The sequence below is a fragment of the Phyllostomus hastatus genome, unplaced genomic scaffold, assembly GCF_019186645.2.
Source record: "Phyllostomus hastatus isolate PE091 unplaced genomic scaffold, TTU_PhHast_1.1 phas_contig_98, whole genome shotgun sequence".
In the NCBI taxonomy this organism is placed as follows: domain Eukaryota; kingdom Metazoa; phylum Chordata; class Mammalia; order Chiroptera; family Phyllostomidae; genus Phyllostomus; species Phyllostomus hastatus.
This window is the reverse complement of record NW_025333999.1, coordinates 2,298,679-2,325,859: the sequence shown is the minus strand read 5'-3', so window position 1 is coordinate 2,325,859 and position 27,181 is coordinate 2,298,679. Positions and strand designations below refer to the sequence as shown.

The following is a 27,181-nucleotide window of genomic DNA, read 5'->3' as shown; positions in this document are numbered from 1 at the left end:
TCAAAGGGAGCGGGGAGGGCTAAGGCACAAGGATGGAGAGGCCACTCCCTCCAGCTGCACTTCCGGGGTCTGCTGTGATAGCTCATATCACCCAGCGCCCCCTTTCTGGATCCATGGTCACTGTATGAATGAGGAAACAGGAGCTCATTCAGGATTGAGCCCCCTGGTGGAGAACACAGGATCTGGATGCCAGGAGCGCCTAACAAAAAAACCGGAAGTCAGGACGCCACCCAGCACAGAACTAGAACCGTAAGTTTAAAGGTCAGGGACCACAAAACTACCAAGAGCAGAGCGTGCAGACTTGGAGTTCTCAGGCCCCAGGAATGACTTTGATATGCAGAAGTTGGATCTGGGTCCTAGTGATCTGAGCGTTCTGGCATGAGCCTGGTTATGGAAGTTCCTCAGGGTTAGTGGGGCGGCCTCAGCTGGCACCCTGGAGAAGGAGGCAGGGATGGAATGAATGGAGGGACCCATGGGGGCAGCTCGGAACTGAGCTGGGTCAAGTCAGTCTTGCCCTGGGGCATTCTGGGGTGGGAATTTGAAAGACTGATAGTGAGAACAAGACAGGAGTCTGGGAAGAACTGCATGGAAAATTTTGTGAATGAAGATGGAAAAATTGGGAAGATGGTGAGGGAACCTGATAGGAATTGACTTGTATTGGAAAAGACTTGTGCAGGGAAAAAGACATTTTCTCTAGGAATTTGTGAGGGCTGATGTTAATAAATAAATAACTAATTAATAGATTTATTTACTTTCCTGTTACCTTTTATTTACAGTTTTCAAAATAAGATGAATTTGAACTGATAAACTCACATATGCTGTTCATCTAGAGTCAACAACTACAAAAATTTAGAATCACACTGAAGTTCTTTCTTAAAGTATATGCACACATATACATGTTCTTGCTGAAATATATGACAGTGGCAGATATCATGACACTTCATTTTTAAATATTTACCAAATATTGAAGAATTTATATAATATTTTCTACATACCTATCATACTGTTATTACACCAAAAATGATCAATTTTCATAACTTTTTAATAATTCATTTAAAATTATAATCAACATACAATATTAGTACCAAGTGTACAACATAGTGATTAGATATTTGTTAATAATAATTGTAATATCTGATACATGTAGATGATTCCCCAGTTGCCTCCAAAATATTTTTATGGTTGTGTCTCTAAATCAGAATCCCAATATAATTCACATTGAATTGGATTGTTATATTGCTTTTGTCTGTTTTTAGAATAGCCTGTAATCACTTTTCAAGTAATAGTAACTATTTTTTAAAATGATACTGACTTTAGAAGTGTCCAGATGACCTGGCTTGTTGAATGCTCTATATTCTTGATTTGCCTGATTGCTTCCTCATGATGTCAGCTAACTTCTTATTCTGTTCCCTATATTCCATGTACACTGATACTTAGGTCTGAAAGAACAGATCCCGGCAAGCTTTTTCTATAATGGGCTAGCTAGTAAATATTTTTCTGGTTTTTTTTTTTGCCTTGCAGTGTCTTCACAACTACTCAGCTCTGCCAATGTAGTATGAAAGGAAACATAGACAACCCAGCAGTGAATTACTTTGATGTGTTCCAATAAAACTTTATTTACAAAAGCAGGCAGATGCCCAGATTTAGCCTGCATGTTATAGTTTTCCAACCCTCGATCTAAAGGCTGAGTTAGACTTAGGGTAGACTGATTTGCACATAATTCATTATTTACCACCCATGGGATGTTGGAACTTCATGTCTTATCAGGAGATCTATAAAGTCAGGTTTCCCATTATTGACAATGTGAATCTGACCATTAAGTTCAGATCTCCCTATTATAAATGTGCACTTTGGCCCTTGTAATTAATCAGTAATCTGTGAGGTGGTTGTTTTGGCAGTGTGGACTAGCCTGTTCTCCAATTGCTTTTCTCATTGTATTTAGTGCCTTTTACTCCGTATTGAAAAATCATGAATTTCCACTTCTATCTTGTCTTTTACAATTATTGGCTGATATTTTTAGGTATCACTATGGACTCATGAATGTTTTCAATGTTATAACCATTTACAGTAATTTTCTGTGGTGTTCAAATTATACAAATGTGTTCTGTGGAAACCCACAGGAAATTTCTTTCAGGTGTAATTGCTCTGGAATTAGATCTTGCCTAGATCGCATGTTTTGGATGAAATAATATCTATAAATACATCTTATATGATGTGCTGTAGGAATATACACCTTTTCCAGAGCTCCATTTGTAAAATGTAAGGATATAGGGACTCTATTGATTTTATTCTAATTTTTTTATGTATAAGCTCTGTGAAATCAGGAACTAGCATCTCTGTGGAGCAAATTGTGAGTAAGAAAACTACTTTTTGAGTGAAAAGTCAGTAAGTCTCTAGACATGAAGAGTGAAGAAATCAAGGCATGTAGGTAGGGAGACCAAATACAGGTATTTGACTGAACATTATTTTCCTTTTTTATGCTGTTATAAGAAAGGTGTTTGAGATGGTTTTCCTTGTTATGCTTGAGGGACATTTTTGTAGAAAAACAGGTTGAAGTGCAGGGGTTAATCCAAGACTATCGAGGAACTGGGTCATAGGTCCCTGACTGTTCTGGGAGTGAGCTGAGCATGCTGTGTGGATCAGAATATCCCAATTCTCCAGCAGTTGAATGTCAAACATTTTGTGCATGGTCTCTCACACAATGGTTCCAGGATAAGTTACTTGTAACAGACAAAAAAGTATTTTTTATACTCTTTGCCCAAAGGATGACAGTTCAGTGTTTTCCTCATTTTCCAGGGGAAAGGATCATCTGGTTTGCTTGTTAATTTACTCCTCCTGAGAAGGAAGATGTAAAAATGATATGGTGTTAAAAAGTGCAAGACTTGTAAAATGTCAACTAGAAAACATTGTCAAAAGACATCAAAGAAGCTAAAGAAATGGAAAAATTATTACATGTTCATGGGTCAGAGACTTAATATAGTTATGCTGACAGTACCTCCACAGTGATCTACAGAGTCAACACATTCCTTATCAATATCTGAGTTAAAATTTTTTTCAGAAATTGACAAGCACATCCTAAATTTGCATGGGACTTGAAAGCATCCAAAATAGCTGAAACAATCTTGCAAAAGAAAAAAAATGGACTTCTGGACATGATGGACGTGTAGGTAGACACACTCACTGTGCCTCCTGGCACAACCAAAAGAAGGACAACAACAATTTAACAAAACAAAAAACAACCAGAACTGACAGAAAAATGAATTGTATGGAAGTCCAACAACCAAGGCACATTCATCCAGACTGGTAGGAGGGGTGGAGATGGGCGGCCTGGCAGAGAGGACTCTCGGGAGGGTGGTGGCTTGCAACCCAGCAAGGCAGTGAATTGTAGAGCAGGGTGCACAAGGCTGCAGCTGGCTGGCGAGGCAGCAACAGGTGGACCCAGCGAGACAGTGGATTGTGGACTAGGCTGTCCCACAACCACATGCAGATAAACTGGGAGAAACAACTAGGGGGGCTGGATGGACTTTGAAACCCAGGGCCCCAGCGTGGGGAAATAAAGCCTCAAACCACTGATGGAAAACCCATGTGGGGGTTGAGGCAGCAGCAGGAGAAATCCCCAGCCTCACAGGAAAGTTTGTTGGAAAGACCCATAGGGTCCTAGAATGTACACAAACTTACCCACATGGAAATCAGCACCAGAAGGGCCCAATTTGCTTGTGGGAAGCAGGAGAAGTGACTGAAATCCAACAGAGAACAGAGCAAGTGCCGTTGTTCCCTTTTGGGCCCCTTCCCCACATATGGCGTCACAAAGCAGTGACATGGGTTACCCTGCCGTGGTGAACACCTAAGGCTCCACCTCTCACTACATAACAGGTGCATCAAGACAAAAAAAATGACCCAAATGAAAGAACAGATCAAAGCTCCAGAAAAATACAACTAAAAGATGAAGAGATAGCCAACCTATCAGATGCACAGATAAGTACCATTACACTGGTAATGGGGATGCTCACAGAATTGGTTGAATTTGGTTGCAAATTAGATGAAAAAATGAAGGCTACCTTAAGTGAAATAAAGGAAAATGTACAGGGAACCAATAGTAATGGGAAGGAAACTGGGACTCAAATCAACAGTGTGGACCAGAAGGAAGAAACAAACATCCAACCAAAAGAATGAGGAAACAAGAATTCAAAAAAATGAGGATAGGCTTAAGAACCTCCAGGACATCTTTAAATATTCCAACATCCTAATCATAGGGGTGCCAGAAGAAGAAGAGGAAGAGCAACAAGTGGAAAAGTTACTTCAACAAATAATAAAGGAGAACTTCCCCAATCTGGGAAAGAAAATAGACTTCTAAGAAGCCCAGGAAGCTCAGAGAGTCCCAAAGAAGTTGGACTCAAGGAGGAACACACCAAGGCACATCATAATTACATTAGCCAAAATTAAAATGAAGGAGAGAATCCTAGAATCAGCGAGAGAAAAGGGAGTCAGTTACCTACAAAGGAGTTCCCATCAGATGTCAGCTGATTTCTCAAAAGAGATCTTAAAGGCAAGAGGGGTCTGGAAAGAAGTATTCTGAGTCATGAAAGGCAAGGACCTACATCCAAGATTGCTCTATCCATCAAAGCTTTCATTTGGAATGGAAGGGCAGATAAAGTGCTTCTTAGATAAGGTCAAGTTAAAGGAGTTCATCTTCACCAAGCCCTTATTATATGAAAAGGGAAAGGGGCTTATCTAAGAAAAAGAAGATAAAAACTATGAACAATAAAATGACAGCTAACTCACAATCATTAACAACCACACCTAAAACAAAAACATAAATAAACTAAGCAAACAACTAGAACAGGAACAGAACCACAGAAATGGAGATAACATGGAGGGTTATCAACAGAAGGGCAGGAATGGGAGAGAGGGGGAAAAGGTACAGAGAATAAGTAGTATAGATGGTGGGTAGAAAATAGGGGGAGCATAAGAATAGTATAGGAAATATAGAAGCCAAAGAACTTATAGGTGCAACCCATGGACATGAACTAAAGCGGGGGAGAATGTGGGTGGGAGGGTGCGCGCAGGGCAGAGGAGAGTGAAAGGGGGAAATGGGATAACTGTAATAGCATAGTCAATAAAATATATTGAAAAAATTGTAGAGTCAATGCCCCAATTTCAAACTTGCTACAAACTATAGTAATGAAGATATGATGGAAGAGAGTTAAGTGTCCAAAAATAAAACCTTATATTTATGATGAATTGATTTTCATAAAATGCTAGTACAATTCATTGATGACAAAAACACTATTTTCAATAAAAGATGTTGGGAAAGGTGGGCATTCATATGTACAGGAATGTGCATCTCACACCATATTATAAACCTCAAACTATTTAAAAAATTAATTCTAAACATATACCTAAATGTAATAACTAAAACTATAAGCATTTTGAAGGAAAACTAGTATAAATCTTATAGGTGTTAGCAATTATTCTTTAAATATGATACCGAAAGCACAAATAAGCAAAAAAAAAAAAAATAGATGCTCAATATCATCAGACATTAGGGAAATACAGATTAAAAGCCTAATGAAAAACACTTTACACACACTAAGGGATAAACACCTAAACCAGCCCTGGCTGATGTGGCTCAATTGGTTGGAGTGTCATCCCATAAACCAGGAAGTCGAAGGTTTGATTCCTGGTCAGGGCACATTCCTGGGCTGCAGGTTCAGTCTCCAGTCAGGGTGTGTGTGAGAGGCAATGGATCGAGGTTTCATATATTGATGTTTGTCTCCCCATCTCTCTTTCCCCCTTCACCTCTTTCTAAAATTAATAAGCATGTTCTTGGGTGAGGATTAAAAAAAAAGCTAAACCACTAGTTTTGATGAGGATGTGAAGGAAACTGGAACCCGTATATACCTTGTCTTGTTCCTTGAGGAATTGGGAACCATTTTGGAGATTTTTATGCAACATGGTAGAATATAAAATTTCTGTGTTGAGGAGATAAATCTGAGTTTTATGTGACCAACTACTGGAGGAAGGACAAGAGTAGATGGGGGAGACCAGCCAAGTGGGGATGACAGCTGGGTTTAAGGAGGAGGTGTTAGAGTCGGTATCAACAAGGAGGATCTGTGACTGCTGATGAGGAAATACTAGCATGGTTTAGCAATGAACCAATTTGGTGCAGAACAGGGGAGGGGAGAGGATAATGGTAAGGATTTTCCAGGTCATGACTGGTACAATGTGATGAATGGAGATGCTACTCAAAGAGATGAGAAACCCTGAAGAGGAGTCAGTTGGTAAAAAAAAAAAAAAAGAGAAATTCTTTTATTGCCACGTTGGGATGCTTCTGAGATATCTAAATAGAGGTGTCAAGCAGGCATTTGGGAAGAGTGTGTCTGGGGATCATAGGTAATTCAGAGCTACAGAAATATATTTGGCCATCATTTCCTTCTGCGTGGCTCATTGAGTCCCTGTAGACAAAGCTGTCTATGAGGAGAGTATAACATGAAAATGGAAATGTTGCTAGAACAGAAATTTCATCCAGAAACAGGAAATCCAGGGATGTTGTTATATAGGAGCCAGGGACAAAAGAGAAGTCTTATGGTGGAGGCAGTAACAACAACACCCAATAATACTAAGAGGACAAAAAATACTTATTTTATCCAGTAATATGAAGGTCATTGAAGGCTTAAGAGAAAGCTGTTTTGGGGGAATGGTGGAAGCAAATGCCAGTTTTGACTGTGTGAGGAAGGAGAGGAAGGAACAAGTATATAACTTTAATAATTTTCAGTAAGATAGGGATTTCCCATGTTGCCATAAAGGTGGAAAGAATGCTGTTGAGAAGGTGAGCCTGTGCAAAGATCATAGAGAGAATGTATGAATAGTAAAGTAAGTAAAGAGGAAGTCCAGAATGTTGGGAACCAAAATGCAATAGAAAGATTAGCCTTAATATCCAGAAGCACATTTTGTCTGTGGCAATAGGATTGGATGAGGAGAGAATGAACCAGGTGTTGAGTGTCTGGTATTTTGAGAGCACAAAGTTGACTTTGCTTCATCCTGCTGATTTCATTTGCTGTGAAAGAGAGTGGTAGAAACTTTTGCTGGGAAGAGGAAATAAAGGAATGAGGTTTTTTAAGAGTGAAGAATTTTGGAAGGAGCAGTGGTAGAGTGTTGGACAAACAAGTGGGTGAGTAAAATGCATAAGGCTTGGCAGGCACCGTGGTGGGTCCATGAAAGTTGGGAGAAAAAAATGAATTGTCTGAAAACCTGGCACAATTCATATAGATCCTGTGAGTCCCACCGTGTTCACCTACCAAGTGGGAACATAGTAATACTTATCTCCAAGTGCAGATGTGAAGAACATGTGCAAGAAAGCATGAGACAAGGTTTTGTTAACCAGAAGGTACAAATGTTCATTGCCATTGCCAGGACCTGTCCCCAGCCATCTGCAATTCTTCATCCTGGCTTTGCATTATTTGTGTGTGTTGAAAACACGAGAAGTGGTAGCAGAATCTGATGGAAAGTGTGAAATCCAACCTAACACCTATTTCCCTGACTGTTGTGATGACATGTACCATGTGTTTGTTGTTGTTCTTCATATGGAGAGGAGCCTGGAATGACTTGGGACAAAGGGTGGTGCTATGACTGTGCACTTTGAGCATCACAGCTTCACATCACCAGTTTCCTGCTTGTTGAGCTGACTGTAGCTTCTCTCTCTGCTTATGAGGAAGTTTTGTGTCTTCTCACTCACTAAGATTAAAAACCACATATACCATGTCACACAAAGTGGGTGTTCTACACAAATAGAGAGTGAGAAGATCATCATCTACAAGGGTAAGGTGAGCACAGAAACACAGTAAGTGAAACTATGGGAAGACCTCTATCCATGACAAGAAAATGCCTTGGAGTGAGTCCACAAGTGAGGGCAGTGGGAGCTGTGCTAGGGCATGTCCTGCTATACATGCAGGTTGTCCAGTGTGATTGGCATGAGCTACTTGAATGGATCAGTTTGTGAAGGGCTCTGGGAGCAATGGAAGACCTACCACATTGTCTTTGGAAGCTTCAGACATGGCCATGCTGGAGAGGGTGTACTTCCCAGAGTCTGCTTTGGTTTTCTTGATTCCTTTCAACCATTGTCTGTATTGTTCCCGGACCTGTAGAGGCAAAGCATGCTCTGAGTCAGCTCACTGAGAGGACTGAGAATAGAAAGGGTGCTAGGTGGGAGTTGGACTGTGGTACCTGCTGGCTGAGGAGACAGTACACCAGGAAGGTGAAGATGCCCTGCAGGCTGTTGATGATGGTGAAGAGATAGGCCATGGCAGGGGCAGCTGGGCCCAGCTGCAGGACTCCCAGACACCACGTGCAGCCTAAAATGAAGAGCTGGGCCATTGCTTTAAATGTCAGCATCCTGAGTAGGAGGAAAAGGGAGGCCCATGGTGCACCCAGAGCAACAGAATCAAGGCCACTGTCATCTGCACCCTATGGATGCATGTGGCTGAATTGTGACCCATTTTGATCTTTACTCCCTGATCTTGATTCCTTCAAAAGAAGTGCTCTTTGTGTTCAGCATGACAATTTTAGTTGGACAGAAGTAGTGATAATTATTTGTTTAAAAAGAGTTTGTTTGTTTATTTATTTATTTATTTATAGAGAGGGGAAGGGAGGGAAAAAAGAGAGAGAGATATGAGAGATCAGTTGCCTCTTGCATACCCCACTTGGGGACCTGGCCTGCAACCCTTGCACATGCCCTGAATGGAAATCAAACTGGTGACCTTTTGTGTTGCAGGCCAGCACTCAATCCGCTGAGCCACACCAGCCAGGGCTGAGATAGTGATAATTCTTAATATGGGTTTCAAAACGATCATGATGTATCAGGAATGTTGAAAATTTCGTTCAACTGACATTGCTGAGAAGTTCAGTGCACCCAACTCTGTGCTAGGTCTTGGGCTTCGGAAATAACAAAGACAATTTTTGTGTTCACAGACCTTACAGTTTTATAGAAAGACTAAAACAAACAGTCACTTTTAATATTTGTGACGTGTGAGCTACCTCTGCCCAGGTCCCATGCAGGTCCCTTCTTCTCTCCCTGAACTGCCCCCAGATGTGCTTTCCTCAGAATAGAGGCCATTCATTCTGTGTAAAGTTGAGGAAGCAAAGGACACCCCTACCCTTTCAGAAGATGAGATATGTGGATAAAATAACTTGATTTTAGCAGGTGTAGGAGTGGAGAGGACAGAGAGAAGAGCCTCCATGAAGGTGTGGGCATGAATGTGCATGTGGGGTTCTGGGAACAGGTAGGTGATTTCCTAAGAGTTTTATTAAAATGTAAACATTCTCTGGATATTTTTCATAGGGGGCAATGGAAGTAATCCACATTTAACAGAACAAAGTCAATCCCTCTGTAGCTGAGGTAATTTCATGCTGGATTTATGGAAAAATGAAATATTTTTGGCTTGCCTTTTGGCAACAAAGCACAGTATTTGAGCATGGTTTCCAAGGAGGGTGGCTGCCTTTCTCCTCCTGTCCCCTCTGAATCCCTGTGAAAGGACACCAGGAGCTTGGAACCATAGGGCCTTGCTCCTGGACCCTGCTTTGTGTGGGGCGGTGTGCCCCTCTGACCCATCTCACCTCATGTTCTGAAGGGTGGACACATCACTGTTGAGGGAGGAGAGCTTGTTTTTCAGAATCCAGATGGTCATCAGAAAGAAAGCCCAGTTAATCTGCAGAAACCCCACAAGGCATATTGAATACATGCCACATGTGTATAGCTTCCTCCTAGCTCATTGAACACCTAACTCAGTAGGTAAGAAGCTTTCACATTTCATAGCAGTCATAGAAGAAGTGACCACCCATTCAGTAAATCTTGGTCCCTCTTGTCCTGTAACTCGGGTGACCAACTTGTCCTAGTTTACACAGGAATTCCCCCATTTCAGCACTAAAAGTCCAGTGTCTCAGGAAACCTTTGCATCCTTGTTTTAAACCAGAAATTTTGCCTTCTGTAAGCCCCTTCATTCCTGGAAAAATGAATTATTGCTCATTCTGCCTATAACCTCCTTATATACCTGCTCTTTGATTGACCCTCAGTTGAGCAGGAGAGATGCTCTGATGCCATCCTTTACTCACAGAGATGATGATGCAGACGGGGCCAAGGAAGGTCCATACAAATCCCTGTTGTGTGTGGAGCCAGCATCTAGGACAGAGATGGAAAGGAATTGGTGAACCTATTTGCTTTTGTGGATAAAGAATCAATAAATTAACATATCTTTCACCTCCCACAGTTTCTTCTCTTTTCTTTTTGTTAATACTATTGTTGATTTTTTTTGGTAACAATATTTATGCTAAGAACTATCCTCTTTGTGAATGTTATGTATATAATACAATATTGCTAATTATAGGCACTATGCTATCTAGATCTCCTTATCTCATTTTTCTTTCATAATTGAAACTTAGGGTGTGGCCCTGATGCTGGTAATGGTCCTGGCTGTTTACTTATCTTCAAACTCATCACGTTACACATATTAACTATGCACAGAGTTTTACAAATCAATCATGCCATAATAATGTGGTTTTAAGAAAAGATAAATTTGTTTTAAATAAGTATTTTAAGAGGAGAAGGAAGATGGCAGCTTTGTTGGAGGGAGCGTAATCCCCTTCCTCTATGCAGGGGAGAGAAACTCACAGATTTGCGGAGGAACAGAACAAGGGGACTAGATTATCGCAACATTTATGAAAACAGGACATCAAAATTATAGCGGACATTGAAAAACCAGATGGTCAGGAGACTGCTTCAGGATAATAAGGGCCCAGGGATCAGCTCGGGGACCAGGGGGGTTGCAGCCCCCAGGCCCAGTGCTCCCGGGTCTGCCTCAGGGCACCCGGGAGAGCGGAGTCACAGCTCCCTCCCTGGAAAACAAGAATTGAGCAGCACCAGGGGAGGCCTTGCTGCTTGAAGACACAGAGAGGGGAGTTAGATTGGGAGACAATCACACAGGGGCTGCAAGCACCCACACATAGCCCTGGGAATGGTGAGTGCCCCCAGCCTGTGCAACCAAGGGCAGCCTGGCCGTGCGCCTGCACCCCCAACCTGGTGAGAGTGTGGTTCTGTGGAAGACCCAGACCCCAAAGCCCTGAACAAGGAAAGGGAACAGGTGTTCGCGGGTTTCTGGACCCTGTGGTGGTGAACCCGTGGGAGCATGTGCCCCTTCGGGATTCCCAACTCTTTCGCTGTGAACCCAGAAAAGACGTGGGCACTTGGGTTCCTGGAGCCCACAGCGGGGAAATTGGTGGAAGTGCGTGCCCCTTCTTGATCCCTGGAGCTTGCACCATGAATCCAGAAAAGACTTAGGTGCTTTCAGAGAACATAGAGCCCCCTGCAGTGAAATTTGGGGAAGGGCGTGACCCCTTGCCATCCCCGGAGCTTGCACCGTGAACACGGAAAAGACCCATGAGCTCTGTGGGGCCCTGGAGCTCAGGAGACCGCGGCAGTGAGCTCCGGAGAGCGTGCTTGGGAGCGGCCATACCCACACCCGGGGTCCTGCGGGAAAGCATCAGTTCAGCTCTGGGGAGAGCACACTACTAGCCCTAGGGACAGTAGGAGAGAGACTGACTGAGTTCTGACTGGGAAGAGTGAAAAGCATTCCAAATGCCCCTCAGCCTGCTGAAGCCAGCAAGACCAGAAAAACTGGTTTGGCCAGTTAGAAACCAACAAGAGGTTTTGGTTGGCGGGGGCTGTTGTTGTTTGATTATTTGATTTTATCTTGTTTTTTTTTAGGAGACTTTTTATTTTTTAATTCTTATTATTTTCATATTTCTCAATTCCTTATGTTTCTCTTCCTTTCATCCTAGTATTATTCCTTCCACTCCAAATTTATCTGTCCTGCATTCCATCTTCTGCTCCTCCCCCCTTTCCTGAGCCTGCAAGTTACTGCAAATTTGTATTATCTTTTTCTCACTTTCCTGACATTTTTTATTTTAATAGTATTTTGGTATTCTTTTTCTTTCTGTATAATCTTCTTTGCTTGGCAGGTTATATTGTTGTTTGATAGGTTCCCCTTGTTATCTCATTCATAGTGTGTTGATAATTTATTGTCCTTCATTTGTGTTCCATTAGTACACCCCTCAAGGTTCTATACTCCTTATTCTTGTTATCTAGATCTCATAGAGTCGGCCACAGGATTGTTACTTTAATATTACTGTAAATAAAACCTAGTTCATACCATTGTAAATACTACACAACATCCATCCCAGATCTCAGCCCACTTTGCAATTTCCTGAACTACATTACTGTAGGAGTTATCTCTATTATTTTACACACTACTCCTATTTACTATTCTTTATTCCCACCCTACCTCGGAATCTGACCTCCCACAGCTTCACAGCTTTCTAGATTGAACTAAAAATCCTTTCGTCCCCAATAAGAGTTTTACCTTCTTTCCATCCTTTCTAAACATGGCTAGTGGGGTGGAAGATTAAGCTTAACACTATACATAGCCAAAGGATCTCCCATCTCTTGTCTACTGGCTGCTACTGTAAATATCATAGAATATTGTCTTGCTGTCTTAAACCATTTTGCCTTATTTCTCCAACTGATCACAAAAAAAGAATAGGGGGAAGCTGTGAACACCAGGATACATGAAGGAGATTGCACCACTGAATCTCACAGGTATTCTACCAGAGAAGTTCACACCATAAACACAGGGAACCAGAACAGACAAATTTAAGAAACAGAGGCTAACAAGAAGAGTCTCAAGAACAATGAGAAGACAAAGAAACAATCCCCAAATGAAGGGAAAGGAGGAAGCCTCAGAAAGAATGCTAAATGAAATAGAGTCAACTTAACTCTCAGATATTGAGTTCAAAACAATGAATATCAGGAAGCTCAATGACTCACAATGAGCTACCAGAAACTACAGGGAAGCTACAATGATCTCACTTCAAACTATATCAACATGAAAAAGGAAATAGAAACTCTCAACATGGGCCAAGAGGAAATACAATTGAAGAATACAATTTCTGAACTGAAGAACACAGTAGAAGGAATGAAAAGCAGGACTGATGAGGCAGAAGACTAGATTAGTGAATTGGAAGGCAAAGAAGAAAACAATACCCAGAAAGAGCAAGGAAAGGAAAAGAGGCTCAGAAAAAATGAACAGGGATTAAGAGAAATGCAAGACAATAGAAACTGTAAAAATATCTGTATAAAAGGGATACCAGAAGGAGAAGAAGAAGAGCAAGGTATAGAAAACCTATTTGAAAAAGTAATGATGGAAAACTTCCCTAATTTGATGAGAGAAAAAGTCACACAAATCCAGGAAACACAGAGAGTCCCAATCAAGAGGAACCTGAAGGGGCCCACCTCAAGACACATCATAATTAAAATGGCAAAATCTCAAGAAAAAGACAGAATATTAAAGGCAGCAAGGGAAAAACAGGAAGTAACATACAAGGGAGCCCCAATAAGGCTAACAGCTGACTTCTCAATGGAAACACTCCAAGCCAGAAGAGAATGGCAAGAAATATTCCAAGTTATGAGAATCAGAGGTCTGCAACCAAGGCTACTTTACCCAGCAAGGCTCTCAATCAAGATAGAAGGCCAAATAAGAAACTTCCAAGACAAAAGAAGTCTAAAAGAATACACCTCTATGAAACCAGCTCTGCAGAGATGCTAAAGGGACTGCTTTAAGGAAAGGAAGGAAAAGAGATAGAGAGAGGAACACAGGTACGTAAATGGCAATGTATAAGCACCTATCAATAATTACCTGAAACGTAAATGGATTAAATGCTCCAATCAAAAGACATAGAATAGCTGAATGGATAAGAAAAAATGACCCACACATATGCTGCCTACAAGAGATACACCTCTGGATAAAAGACCTGCACAGGCTGAAAGTGAAGGACTGAAAACAATTTTTCCAAGCAAATGGATAGGAAAAAAAAGGTGGGGTAGAAATACTCATATCAGAGAAAATAGACTTCTAAAAAAGGGCCATAAAGAGAGACCCAGAAGGTCAATTCATAACACTCAAGAGAAGAATCCACTAAGAAGACACAAATATTGTAAATATATATGCACCCAACATAGGAGAACCCAAATACATAAAGAAAATCTTAGAAGACTTCAGAAAGATATGGACAGCAACACAATTATAGTGGGGGATTTTAACACCCCACTATCAAAAATGGACAGATCTTCCAAACAAAATATCAACAAAGTTATTGTGACATTGAACAATACCCTAGATGAAATGGACTTTACTGATATATACAGAACCTCCCATCCCAAAGGAGCTAAATGCACATTCTTTTCAAATGTACAAGGAACATTTTCAAAGACTGACCACATGATAGAACACAAAACAAGCCTCAAGAATTTCAAGAAAATTGAAATCATACCAAGCATTTTCTCAGATCACAAAGGACTGAAGCTAGAAACCAATACCAAGAAAAAAAACCCCAAAACACTCAAAATCATGGAGATTAAATAGCATGCTATTAAACAATGAATGGGTAAAGAAAGATACTAGGGAAGAAATCAAAAGGTTTCTGGAAACAAATGAAAACAAACTCACAACAACCCAAAACTTATGGGACACAGCCAAGGCAGTCCTGAGAGGGAAGTTCATACCGATACAGGCCCACCTAAAAATGTTAGAAACATTCCAAACAAACAACCTAACCCTACATCTACAAGAACTCAAGGAACAACAACAAAGACAGCTCAGAGCAAGCAGAAGGAAGGAAATAACCAAGATCAGAGCAGAATTAAATGACATAGAGACTAAAAGCACAATTCTAAGGATCAATGAATCCAGGGGCTGGTTCCTTGAAAAGATAAACAAAAACAACAAGCCTTTAAGCAGGCTCATCAAGAAAAAAAGAGGGAAGACCCAAATAAACACAATCAGAAATGAAAGAGGAGAGATTGCAACTGATACCACGGAAATACAAAGGACTGTAAGAAATTACTATGAAGAGCTGTATGCCAAGAAATTTGAAAACCTAGGTGAAATGGACAAGTTTCTAGAAAAATATAATCTCCCAAAACTCAATGAAAAAGAAGCAGAAAGCCTGAACAAACCAATAACAGCAAAAGAAATTGAAGCAGTAATCAAAAAACTCCCAACACACAAAAGCCCTGGACCAGATGGTTTCACAGGAAATATCTACAATGCATTTAAGGAAGAGCTAACCCCTGTCCTTCACAGACTATTCCAAAAAATCCAAAAAGACGGAATACTCCCATACTCTTTTTATGAGGCCAATATTATCCTAATTCCAAAACCAGAGAAAGACACAACAAAGAAAGCAAAGTTCAGGCCACTATCACTGATGAACATAGGTTCTAAAATCCTCAACAAAATACTGGCAAACCACATCCAACAATACATTTCAAATATCATACACCATGACCAAGTGGAATTCATTCCAGGGATGCAAGGATGGTACAATATTCACAAATCAGTAAATGTAATACATCACATAAACAAAAGCAAAGACAAAAACCACATGATCATATCAATAGATGCTGAAAAAGCATTTGATAAGGTACAGCACCCATTTATGATAAAAACACTCAGCAAAGTGGGAATAGAGGGAGCATTCCTCAGCATAATAAAGGCCATATAGGAGAGACCTACAGCCAACATCATACTCAATGGGCAAAAATTAAAATCTTTTCCACTAAGATCAGGAACAAGACAAGGCTATCCACTTTCACCACTTCTCTTCAATATAGTACTGGGAGTTTTAGCCACAGTGATCAGACAAGAAAAAGAAATAAAAGGCATTCAAAATTGGAAAGGAGGAAACAAAACTGTCATTGTTAGCAGATGACATGAGAGTGTATATAGAAAATCCTATAGACTCCACCAAAAAACTGCTTGACCTAATAAATGAATTTGGCAAAACAGTGGGATACTAAGTCAATATCCAGAAATCAAAGGCATTTCTGTACACTAAACATGAAACAGCAGAAGCAGAAATCAAGAAAAAAAAATCCCATTTGAAGTAGGAAAAAGAAAAATAAAATACCTAGGAATAAACCTAATCAAGGAGGTAAAAGACCTGTGTTCAGAAAACTACATAACATTGAGGAAAGAAATCAAGGAAGACACAAACAAATGGAAACATATACCATGTTCATGGATTGGAGGAATTAATATAATCAAAATGTCCATACTACCCAAAGCAATTTACACATTCAATGCAATACCTATTAAAGTACCAATTGCATCCTGCACACACATAGAACAAACACTCCAAAATTTTATATGGAACCATAAATGACTCCAAATAGCTGCTGCAACTTTGAGAAAGAAGAGTCAAGTAGGAGGGATCACAATACCTGGCACTAAACTATACTACACGCCATTGTAATTAAAACAGCCTGGTACTGGCATAAAAACAGGCACATGAACCAATGGAACAGAACAGAGAGCCCAGAAATAAACCCAAGTCTCTATGGTCAATTAATATTCAACAAAGAGGGCAGCAACATAAAATGGAGTAAAAATAGCCTCGTCAACAAATGGTGTTGGGAGAACTGGATAGCTATGTGCAAAAACAAAAACAAAAACAAAAACAAAAACAAAACCATGAAATTAGAGCACCAACTAAACCTTATAGAAAAATAAATTCAAAGTGGATAAAAGACTTAAATATAAACTGTGACACCATTAAAATCCTAGAGGAGAACGTAGGTAGGAAAATCTCAGATATTTCATGCAGCAACATTTTTACTGATATGTCCCCCAGAGCAAGGAACATAAAGGAAAAAATAAACAAATGGGACCTCATCAAAATTAAAAGCTTCTGCACAGCTAACGAAAACGGTATTAAAATAAAAAGAGAACCAACTGTATGGGAAAACATATTTGCCAATGATACCTCAGACAAGGGTTTAATCTCCAAAAGGTATAAAGAACTTACACGACTCCACTCTAAGAAGACAAGCAACCCAATTAAAAAATGGGCAAAGGACTTGAACAGACACTTCTTCAAGGAGGACATACAGAAGATCCAAAGACACATGAAACAATGTTCAATATTGCTAGCTATCAGAGAGATGTAAATTAAAAACACAATGAGATATCACTTCACACCGGTCAGAATGGCCATCATAAACAAAGCAACAAATAACAAGTGTTGGAGAGGTTGTGAAGAAAAGGAGTCCCTAGTGCACTGTTGGTGGAACTGCAGACTGGTCTAACCACTATGGAAAACAGTATGGAATTTTCTCAGAAAACTAAAAATGGATATGCCTTTTGAGCCAGCAATTTCACTGCTGGGACTATATCCTAAGAACCCTGAATCACCAATAGAAGAGAACCCTCACACCCTGTTGTTCATAGCAGCACAATTTACAATAGCTAAGTGCTGGAAGCAACCTAGATGCCCATCAGTAAATGAATGGATCCAAAACTATGATACATTTACACAATGGAATTCTATGCAGCAGAAAGAAAGAAGGAGCTCCTACCCTTTGCAACAACTTGGATGGAGCTGGAAAGCATTATGCTAAGCAAAATAAGCCAGGTTGTGAAAGACAAATACCATATGATCTCACCTTTAACAGGAACCTAATGAACAAAACAAAGAAACAAGCAAAATATAACCAAAGACACTGAAATAGAGGACAGGCTGACAGTGACCAGAGGGGAGAGAAGAGGGAATTTCAGGGGACAATGGGGAGGGTTTACAGGAATAAATTTAAAGGGCACATGGACAAAAACTAGGGGTGGGTGGTAATGGTAGGGAAGTGGGGAGGGATGGGGGGGTGGGCTGGAATGGGAGAAAAAGGGAGAAAACTGTACTTGAACAATGATTAAAACAATAAAAAAATAAATATTTTAAGTCTTGGACCCCGGATATGCTAGTAGAAAAAATATGTTTTTAATGAAAAGACAAGAATCAATTAGTAAATTCATTTACAATTCATTGGACAAATATTGTGTCTCCTCTGTATTAGGATCTGTGATGTCCTGAAGATCCAATTGCAATTAAGATAGCCTGGTCTCAGTCCTCAGGGAGGCCCCACCTGGGTGGGAAGGTCATCAATTAGACAATAGAAACAATCAAGATGATGAGTTTTGTGATCAAGTGTGAGGAGCTATGAGAACAGGTAGCTGGAGCAATAGCCTAGTCTGGGGTATAGGAGGTTCAGGTAGTTGGGAAGGGTCCCTGAGAGAACTGATTGTGTTCAATCTGAGATGTGAAGCATGAGCAGGTGTAAAGAAGGTTAGAAAATTTGGGGACATGCCAAATGACAATAAAAATATAACAATAGACTAATAGTAGTAATTCAGTCTCATGTGCATTCTATAATTTATTCCTCATGACAACTTTGAGACTCAAGTGATCGCAGGTTGGCATATGATGCTTGAGAAAACGTAGTAACTCAAGGCCACAGTGATAGAAATGATAGAACTGGAATTGATCCCAAGTGATATGCTTGTGAATGAGTTGGGAGGTGTGAGTACCATGGAGCTAGATGGATCCACCAGAAGACTCAAAGTGAACACTACTGAGGCTGTGTTTGTACACTGCACCCTGTGGGGCAATGGAGCCACCACCCGACTTTGTACATGTGTTTTACTGGAACACGGTTGCACTCATTCCCTTTCCATATTGTCTATGGCAGCTCTTGTGCTACAAGGACAAGGGTGAGTAGTCACAACAGAGACCACATGGTTCACAAAGCTGCAATATTTACTCTGTGGTCCTTTGGAGATAAGATCTGCTGACTTTGGTGCAAGTTATATAGAAGGGCAAGCTGGCCAGGGCTCCTCTGATGTCAGCAAACATTAATTTTATCAGCATAGGAATATGTAAATGACACACTGGATTTGGTCCCAGCTCTGCCACCAACCAGCTGTATGATCTGGGTCATGTTAGTCATCTCCGTGCCCCAGTTTCCTCATCCATGAAACTCATATAACACTGGTTTCTACCCCAGCAGGTTGTTGGGAGGATGACTTGAGTACGTGAAAACTGTTCAGAACAATGATTGCATGTCAGAAGCCATCTCTAAATCTTAGCTCTGCTCATCACAGTTTTATTTTCTAAATCATCCTCTTTTTTCTTTTAAACTAAGGAGAGAAGTAAGTTACACCAACTAATGCCATTCCTTCATTTCCAGTTTGCTTTCCAGAAGATTTCAAACATTAAATGTAATGAATATTATATTAATATATACTTACTAATAAATAAGATGGATTAATATTACATATCATGTTTGTTAATGTAATAGAATCATTAACATAGAATTGATAATATTTAAAATAATTAAATCTGAAAGATATATATCAACTAATTTATTTTAATAATATATTAATTTATAATTGTTAATGTTTCATTATTACAATAGTGTTAGTTTTAATATAATATGATCAACATTATATGAATATTTAATAATTAATATTTAAAACAATGAAATGTTAAGATCTTAAAAACATTTCATTCAAGGAATGCAATCATGAAACCAGGAAGATGTCTTTGGGTGATTACTGTGTTTTTCTCTGTTTATCATATTCTAGTGAAAGTAAAGTGCTACATGGGTTCTCTGCTGGCCTTGGTCATGTGGAGAAGATAAGACCAGTGTGAACTTTAATTTACCGGGCAGATGTTCCATAAAGGTGAGGCCTGGATGCTGCAGAAATGGCCACAATGACAGCCGGGACTCCATAGCCCACAAGGAACACGAACTTCTTCATGAACCTGCTCACGCTGGAGTAGTTTCCCACAGTGAGGTTGCGTGCAGTGAGGAAGAGGTGCAGACCCTCCAGCAGCATCCAGGTGAAGGAGGCCAAGTAGAGGTAGTGTAAGGCACCTGCGATGATGGCGCACAGCACCTGGGGAAGCAGTCAGAATAACCAGGTGGGATTGTCAGTGGGGGGCATGGACCTAGGACCTGTCCTATGCCATGCCATTGGGAAGACCTCTGTTATACATGAAGGAATTGTCAAAAGAGGGTGTGTCCTCTTGTTGGGTCAGTCAGTGTGAAATTGGCTACTCACCCCTCTAACCTTCCCAGAACCCAAGGACATTTTATTAAGGGGTCCGATGCAGCATGGCCACATGAATTCCACATCCCCTGGGTAGTACAAGGGTCCTTGGGGACGTCGGTACCTTAATCTCTGTTCTGTTAATGGCCATGAGGAAGAGCAGGTGGGCCAGGAAGAGGCAGATGCAGAGCTGCAGGTGGAGGGAGGTGCTGGTGTTCTGGATGGCTTTGCACAGCAGGAGGGTGAGGGCCGCCAGGAAGAGGCACAGCAGAGAGAGGCTGAGCCCCACATAGGTGATCACAGCCAGGGTGACATCCTCCTCCTGGGACCCAGCAAAGAGGAGATATCAGTCATACTTTCCTCCTGTGGGGTAATGACCCTTCCAACATTTTTACTTTTATTTTTTGGTGTAACAAGATTAGGAATGGAGGAGCCATGTAGACTTGTGATGTTTATGGGTAATGTTAGAATTTTATGAGGCTTTTAACTGATTCAGACTAAAATATTTGAGGAATAGAATAGTCCTTACTCAAGACCAACTCCTGGAGCTCATAGGGTTTATTATTTTTTTAAGGACTTTTGGGCATGACTAAGAATATAGATTACCCTGTGAGGGTCACTGAGGCACAGAAACTCCATGTTGAGTGCCATTTGCCATCCCCATTATGTGATGCTGTGTGACCAAGTCTGTACCTGGAGACTCAATGTCCAGGTATCAACTCCCCATTTTGGACTTCACTCACCTCATCTCTCCAACACTTGTTCTTGCCAGTCACTAATGTTTACACATTTATAGCTTGATCCTGAGTTTATGGAGGAAAACTACTATGTTTTTAATAGTGATAGTTTAAAATTCATATTTTCTGCCTCATTTTACAAATCATATATTTGAGAGGAGAAGGAACCTCACCCTCTCCATCAATTCCATTTCAGTGTACCTAGGGGAGGGAGGAGGAGTAGGGAGAAGGGATGAGAATGGAGAGAGGAAAGAGGAAGAGAGAAATTGGCAAATGATAAAGGAAGTGCAGATATAAATGTTTAAAGCTGGTGCATCTGATTAAAGAGCAAGATATTTGCCTTTTTAATTGTTGCAACTTCTCTGTAAGTTTGTAACTGATTCCTAATAAAATGTTAATGAATAAGTAACACATCTTCCAAATGATTCTGATGCATACTAAATTTTGAGAATCTTTGGCATAAGAAAAAAAACTCTAATTTCCCAACTATATAAAAAATACTCTCACAAATCTATGTGTAGTATAGCAACAGGCCAATAGAAAAATAGGCTAAGAATGTGAAGAAATTGTTTCCAGAAAATGAAATAAGAACCACTCTTAAACATATTTCATTTCACTCATAAGAAAAAAGATACGAAAATTTTCCTAGATTTGGAAAACTTAATAATAACCTTGTAGTGAGGTGTGAGGAATCACACGTCTTCATAATATGCTGGTGGAATTGTTCATAGGTACAATATCTATATTTTGAAATATGGAAAAATCTACCAACATACAATTATGAATTCAATCCAGTATTTGTCCTGTCTGCACATTCTTTTTTTGCATATTCAGATGTGAGAACAATGAAGTGTGTGTGAACAATTGAAACATTATTTGTATTATATGTGTACTAATGATCACAACAAAACACTTGCTATAACAGGCCTTGATGTGTAATTTATGGCACATCCACACAATGAAATGCTATGTGGCAATAAAAATAATGGCATGTCTCTTTGTATACTGGGATGGAACAACTTCTTAGATGTAATAAAAACATAAAATGCATAACACTGAAGAAAACACTATGTGAAAAGAAGAGGGACAAAGAACAAATATAATACATATATTACTTTTATATGTATAAAATATCCATGGAAACGTAGGAGAAATGAACAATTTTGGGTGTCTGCAGCAAGAAGAATTAGGTATCTAGGGTTAGGATTGAGATAGGGTTTCCTAGACCCTGGGCTACAGGCTGGTATTGGTCTGTGGCCTGTTAGGAACCCAGTTACCAGGGAAGCTCACCTGAGGTCTGCCTCCTGTCCCCACCCCTCGACCCCCACCTGTCTGTAGAAAACAGACCCCTGGTTCCAAAAAGGTTGGGGAGCAATGCTCTATAGGGTGCCTCCACCTGCCCTATAGGGATATGCTTACAGGGATGATGTCCAGGGCTGAGGCTGATGTGAAGTCTCTCCCCAGATCAACATTTTTTTTCTAAAGAAGCAGGAAATCCACTGGGGAGAGGTGAGATGAGGAGGTGAGAGAGCCTAACAGGTGGTGAGGAAAATAGGTGGGCGCTTCGGTATTTTCTGCTTCTAGGTCTCTTCAGGGAACCACTCACCTTGCTCTTCTTTCCAGAGGGTGGGGTCCAGGTGGGGAAGGAGAATCCTGCTGCAGACAAAACAGCGGTTTGTTAGGGGTGTGTGTGTGTGTGTGTGTGAGAGAGAGAGAGACAGACAGACAGACAGAGACAGACAGAGACAGAGACAGAGAGAGACAGACAGAGAGAGACAGAGAGTGAAAAAGAGAGACAGACAGAAGGTTGGGGTGGGGTCTGGAGTCAGGTTAGGCCAGGTGACTTCCCAGACTGTCATTTGGTAGCTCAGGGACCCTAGTTTAGGAATAGAAGAATATGGAATTCCCTCTACCCTGTTGGCACCTTTGCTTATTCACATTGGAGTTCTCCTAGTGTCCTGTGGGTTAATGTGGTGGCCTAGATGCTCTGTTGTCTGGAAGTGGATTGAATCAGCCTGAGTCCTACCTATCTGCCACCCCCAGGACCCTCAGCTTTCCAGAGAAGCTCCCAGCTCAGGTGGGGGACAGAGACAGAGTGGGTCTTCTTGAGAACTGAATAGAAAGGAAATGCTGCATGTCACCAGCAGGACCAATTTTGGGTTTCCATAATGGCTTTTGTCCTAGTTCCCAAAGGATGGCTGCTCACTGGCTGAGTTCTCCTTGGAATCCCATTGACACTGCCAGGGCAGCAGTCCTGCCTCCATGCCAACCCTAAGACATCTTGAGAGAGATGAGCCAAGAACCATCCCTGAGGCAGGCCCTCCACAGATGAGGCTATATGACAGGGGCAGGGAGAATGAAAAAGTTGCTGGACAAGACAGGGCCACCCAGACAGTGGTACCAAGCCCTGGTTGTTCACTGGGGCCTGATATTCAGCCAGGCCTCCCCTGTGCCTTTTTCTCATTCCTAAGAAGGCATCCTCTAGACTCGCAGGAAGTGGCAAGAATCCATGTCTGAGGAAGTCCCTCGGAGGTGAGGGCTGGCTGGCTGGAGAGGGGACCAAGTGTGATAAGTGAGGAGTGGCAAGTGCTTTTTTGCTCTGGCCTTTGGTCTCCCACCTGATGGTGCCCTCTGTTGTAGCCTGATTCAGATGGGAACCTTTTCCATTTACCTGACTCTTCAAGTTTGTGTGTGTGCGGTGGGGTCTGTGTTGTCCGGCCCAGAACTGACCCAACATTCTTCTGGGTCCTCATCATCTGTGTTGTCCTCATGTAGTGAGCTGAAATTATTGGGGTGGGGAGTCAGGGGGTCACTTACATGGGTAAGTAGATGGAGTCTGAGCAGCTGAGAAGTGGGGCCAGGGTGTCAGGGTTATTGGTCGGGGACAGGGCTGGCCAGGGGAGGTGGGCCTGCCCTTGAACTCCCCAGTCCTGTATTTCTGGACAAACTTATTGGGTCTGTCAGAGGCCAGGAGGCCTGAGAGTCTGAGAACTCACGTGTGCTGCAGTGGGGGAAGGTCCTGGTCTGGCAGTCACTGGTGATGGTGGAGAGGATGGATATTGTGCTAGAACACAAGGTACTATGAACTCCTGAAGAGTCTTGGAAGGTATCCCTCTCTTTTATGGAAATAAGATGCCAGAAAGGCAGGAGAGATCCTTTGAGCTTCCAGAAATGACTGTCCGTGGCGGATTTTGGGACTTGGATTTCAAAGAGGGCAGGTGACCAAGTAGAACAGCCCTCTTATGTTGTGGAAAGTGGGCCAAATGACCTAAAACTTCACAGATAAGGTGGAAAACACACAGAGGTTCTTACCTTGACATGTGTTCTCATTTTCATTCCAGAACATTGTTGCCCCAGAATAAAGCCTATATCCTGAGTTGCACCTGCAGTAATAGCTCCCTTCTGTGTTCTGGCACTTGGCAAATTTTCCACAGGACACCGAAGGTAGTTCACACTCATTGATGTCTGGAACAGGACAAAGGGTAGCATCCTAAAGGCATGAATTCCCGCAGTGGGGAGAACCTAGCTTCCAGCCTGATGCCACTGTGGGGGATGGACAGAACTTAGATCCTGCCTGGCATTTTGGAGGCTGGGCTGAGCTGGAGCCAGATGCTCCAGAAAGCCTGGTGACTTAGGTGGTTATATCTGCTCTCTGGTTTGAGCCTTTTGTGTCATGATGGGGCTGGAAGGATGTCTGTGTCCCCTTCTTTAGGCCTTGAGGGTTAGACAAAGGTACTGAGGCTCTAGACCATCCCTTACAGTGCAGGACTATCAGGACTACAGACATCACCTCCAGTCAGGGTGGCAGTGGCATTAAAGAATGCCCTCAATGCAGAGGTAGAGGAGGGAGTCATGCATGGCTGGGGGTTGTCTAGGGTGACATCATTCACCCTGGGGATAGAGACAGGCTGTCAGATACTGGCCCACTGGTGGCTTCCATCCTCCTTTAATCACAGTGGCCTCAGTGCACCCCACATTCCTCACCAGACACTCCCTCATCTCCCAATGTCAGGCCTTTTCAGATGCCCCAGGATGTCTCAGAGGGAGTCTTACTATCTTTACCCCTGAGGGTAGTCCCTCCTTATCAGAGCTCATCAGGGATGTGAAATGAGGAAACAGCAAAACAGCCTGAAAGTGCTCACAGGTGAGTCACTGGGTGTATTTTCTGGTGTTTTACCTTCCACTGTTCTTTGAAAGTGAGAGGAAAGATGCCCATGAGCCAGGTCCCCTTTGAGTAGCTCTGAGACCCCCAGAGCAGGGCCTGGACACCACTAGGTAACAATAATAATAACAACTCAGTAAGAACCAGAGACATAAGATGAATAAAAAATGCAGGGACAGAATGTTTGACCCTATACATTCTAATGAAGGAGCCAAAACTTCAGAGCTTGAAAACTCTCATGGTGTTATGATGGGCAGGCAACTGGTCTCCCCCAGGTCAGAGTTTCTTCTCCACATTTACAGATTTCCTTTCTAAGGCCCCAGGCCCAGGCTTGGGGTTTTAGCCCCAGGATACAAGAGGAAGTGGGAGGGATGAACACCTGAGGGATTCATGTGCATTCCCTACAGAGGCAATGGGACTTCCCTTCTTTGTTCTCAGTTGGTGACAGTGGCTGGAGATCTGTCTTCAAGTTTGACAAGATGGGGTGGAATAGAGTGGAGGAAAGCTTGGAATGAGGTTTGTGGAGGAGAAGTCATTGAGGATGGGAAATTCCTCGACCCAACAAGTGTGCTCCCAGCAAGGAGCTGGAACCCAGGCACAGGAGCAGCAGGATCTCCTCTCTGTGTGCATCCAGTCTACAAGTCTCCATGAGGACACACGGGAGAATGCACAAAGGACCTTTAGGAATACCTCTAGGGCCATGGATAGGCTGGGCACTAGTCACAGTAACACCTTTTTATCTGATGAATCAACTTTTCTCCTAATGTTAAATAACAAGATGATACTTAGAAAAACAAAGAAAATATAAAAATTGAAGACAAAAAAAATTACCCATGAGTCCACCACACAGAGTCCTGGGAAATTTTAGAGATTTTTTTCCTCATTGCTTCAAATATATTAAGAATGTTTGATTAGCACTAAATATTTACCTAAGACCATTTTGGGTATATCAATGGTATTTCCTGATGTAAAAATCATGTAATTTCCTTCTCCTCCTTCTTCATTTTTTTGTTGAGGTAAAATGTGCACATAACATAAAATTTGCTATCATGATCATTTAAAAAATCTTCATCTGAAGACATGCTTATTGATTTTAGAGAGAGGGGAGAGGAAGGAGAGAGAGAGGGGGGTAGAAATATCAATCAGTTGCTTTTCTTATGTGTAACCTAAGTATGTGCACTGACCAGGAATTGAACCTACAACATTTTGGTTTGCAGGACAACACTCCAACCAACTGAGCCACATTAGCCAGGAAGACTATTGTAACCATTTTTAATTACATAAGTTCCTTTTATGATGCTGTACTGTTGAAGAGTAAAAACCCTTTAGTTTTAGACTGACATCTGGGTTGTACCACCTTATTAATTCTGTGACTTTGGATAAACCACTCAATCTTTTGAGTCCAATTATGATCATTTTAAAAAGGATGCTATCCTGAAACCATACGACTTTTAGGAGAAAACATAGAGCTTAAGCACTTTGACATTGGTCTTGGCAAAGAATTTTTGGGGTTTGACTCCAGAAGCATAAATAGACAAGCAGAAGCACCTCAAATTAAAAACTTCTGCACAGCAACAAAACCATCAACAAAATGAAAAGGCAATGTATAATTTGGTAGAAAAATACTTGCAGATCATATATCTGATAAGCATTAACATTCAACACATATAAATAGCTCATATAACTTGATAGAAAAAATCCTAAACATCCAATATAGAAATTGGCAGAGGATCAGATATGCATTTTCCAAAGAAGGCATTCGAATGGCCAACAGGTAAATAAAAAGTTGCTCAACATCACTAATCATTAGGGAAATGCAAATTAAAACCATAATAATGTGGGAAAGAAAGGAAAGAGGAGTAAATGAACATGAATGAGGGATCCATGGATGGGGCCAAGGAGGGGTGGGATTGAGGGTGGGAGGTGGGTGTGGGTGAGTGGGGGAAAGTGGTAGTGGGAAAATGGAATCAACTGTATTTGAACTTCAATAAAAAAAGTAAAAAAATCCCACATAATCAAATATTTGTAACTTTGAACCTTTTATAATGACTGTTATAAAAAAAACACAAGAAATAGTAAGTGTTGGTGAGGATGTGGAGCAAAGAGAACCCTTGTGCACTGTTAATGTATTGTAAACTGGTACAGCCATTATGGAAAATAGTATGGAAGTGCCTCAAAAAATTAAAAATAGAACTATTATATGATCCAGTAATTCCACCTGTGGGCATTTATCTGAAGAAATCCAAAACACTAACTAAAAGGGATACCTGCATGCCCATGTTCATTGCAGCATTATT

At 41.3% G+C, this 27,181-nt stretch overlaps 1 protein-coding gene across 5 annotated transcripts in view; it reads right to left on the bottom strand.

Annotated features, from left to right (window-relative positions):
• Nucleotides 1–739: 739 nt before the first annotated feature.
• LOC123828261 (adhesion G protein-coupled receptor E2-like) overlaps nt 740–27,181 on the bottom strand; it is a 37,422-nt gene continuing 10,980 nt past the window's right edge. For 2 of the 5 annotated variants that reach the window (XM_045853068.1, XM_045853072.1), the window contains 10 exons: nt 24,035–24,187; nt 23,394–23,501; nt 22,329–22,378; nt 20,110–20,307; nt 19,597–19,832; nt 10,108–10,174; nt 9,613–9,704; nt 8,224–8,392; nt 8,028–8,138; nt 740–2,835 (listed from right to left, as the gene is read on the bottom strand). In XM_045853068.1, coding sequence (XP_045709024.1) covers nt 2,827–2,835; nt 8,028–8,138; nt 8,224–8,392; nt 9,613–9,704; nt 10,108–10,174; nt 19,597–19,832; nt 20,110–20,307; nt 22,329–22,378; nt 23,394–23,501; nt 24,035–24,187 — 1,193 coding nt within the window. In that variant the 3' untranslated portion in view covers nt 740–2,826. The remainder of the gene's footprint in view (nt 2,836–8,027; nt 8,139–8,223; nt 8,393–9,612; nt 9,705–10,107; nt 10,175–19,596; nt 19,833–20,109; nt 20,308–22,328; nt 22,379–23,393; nt 23,502–24,034; nt 24,188–27,181) is intronic. The other 3 variants (XM_045853070.1, XM_045853069.1, XM_045853071.1) reach the window with 3 other exon arrangements.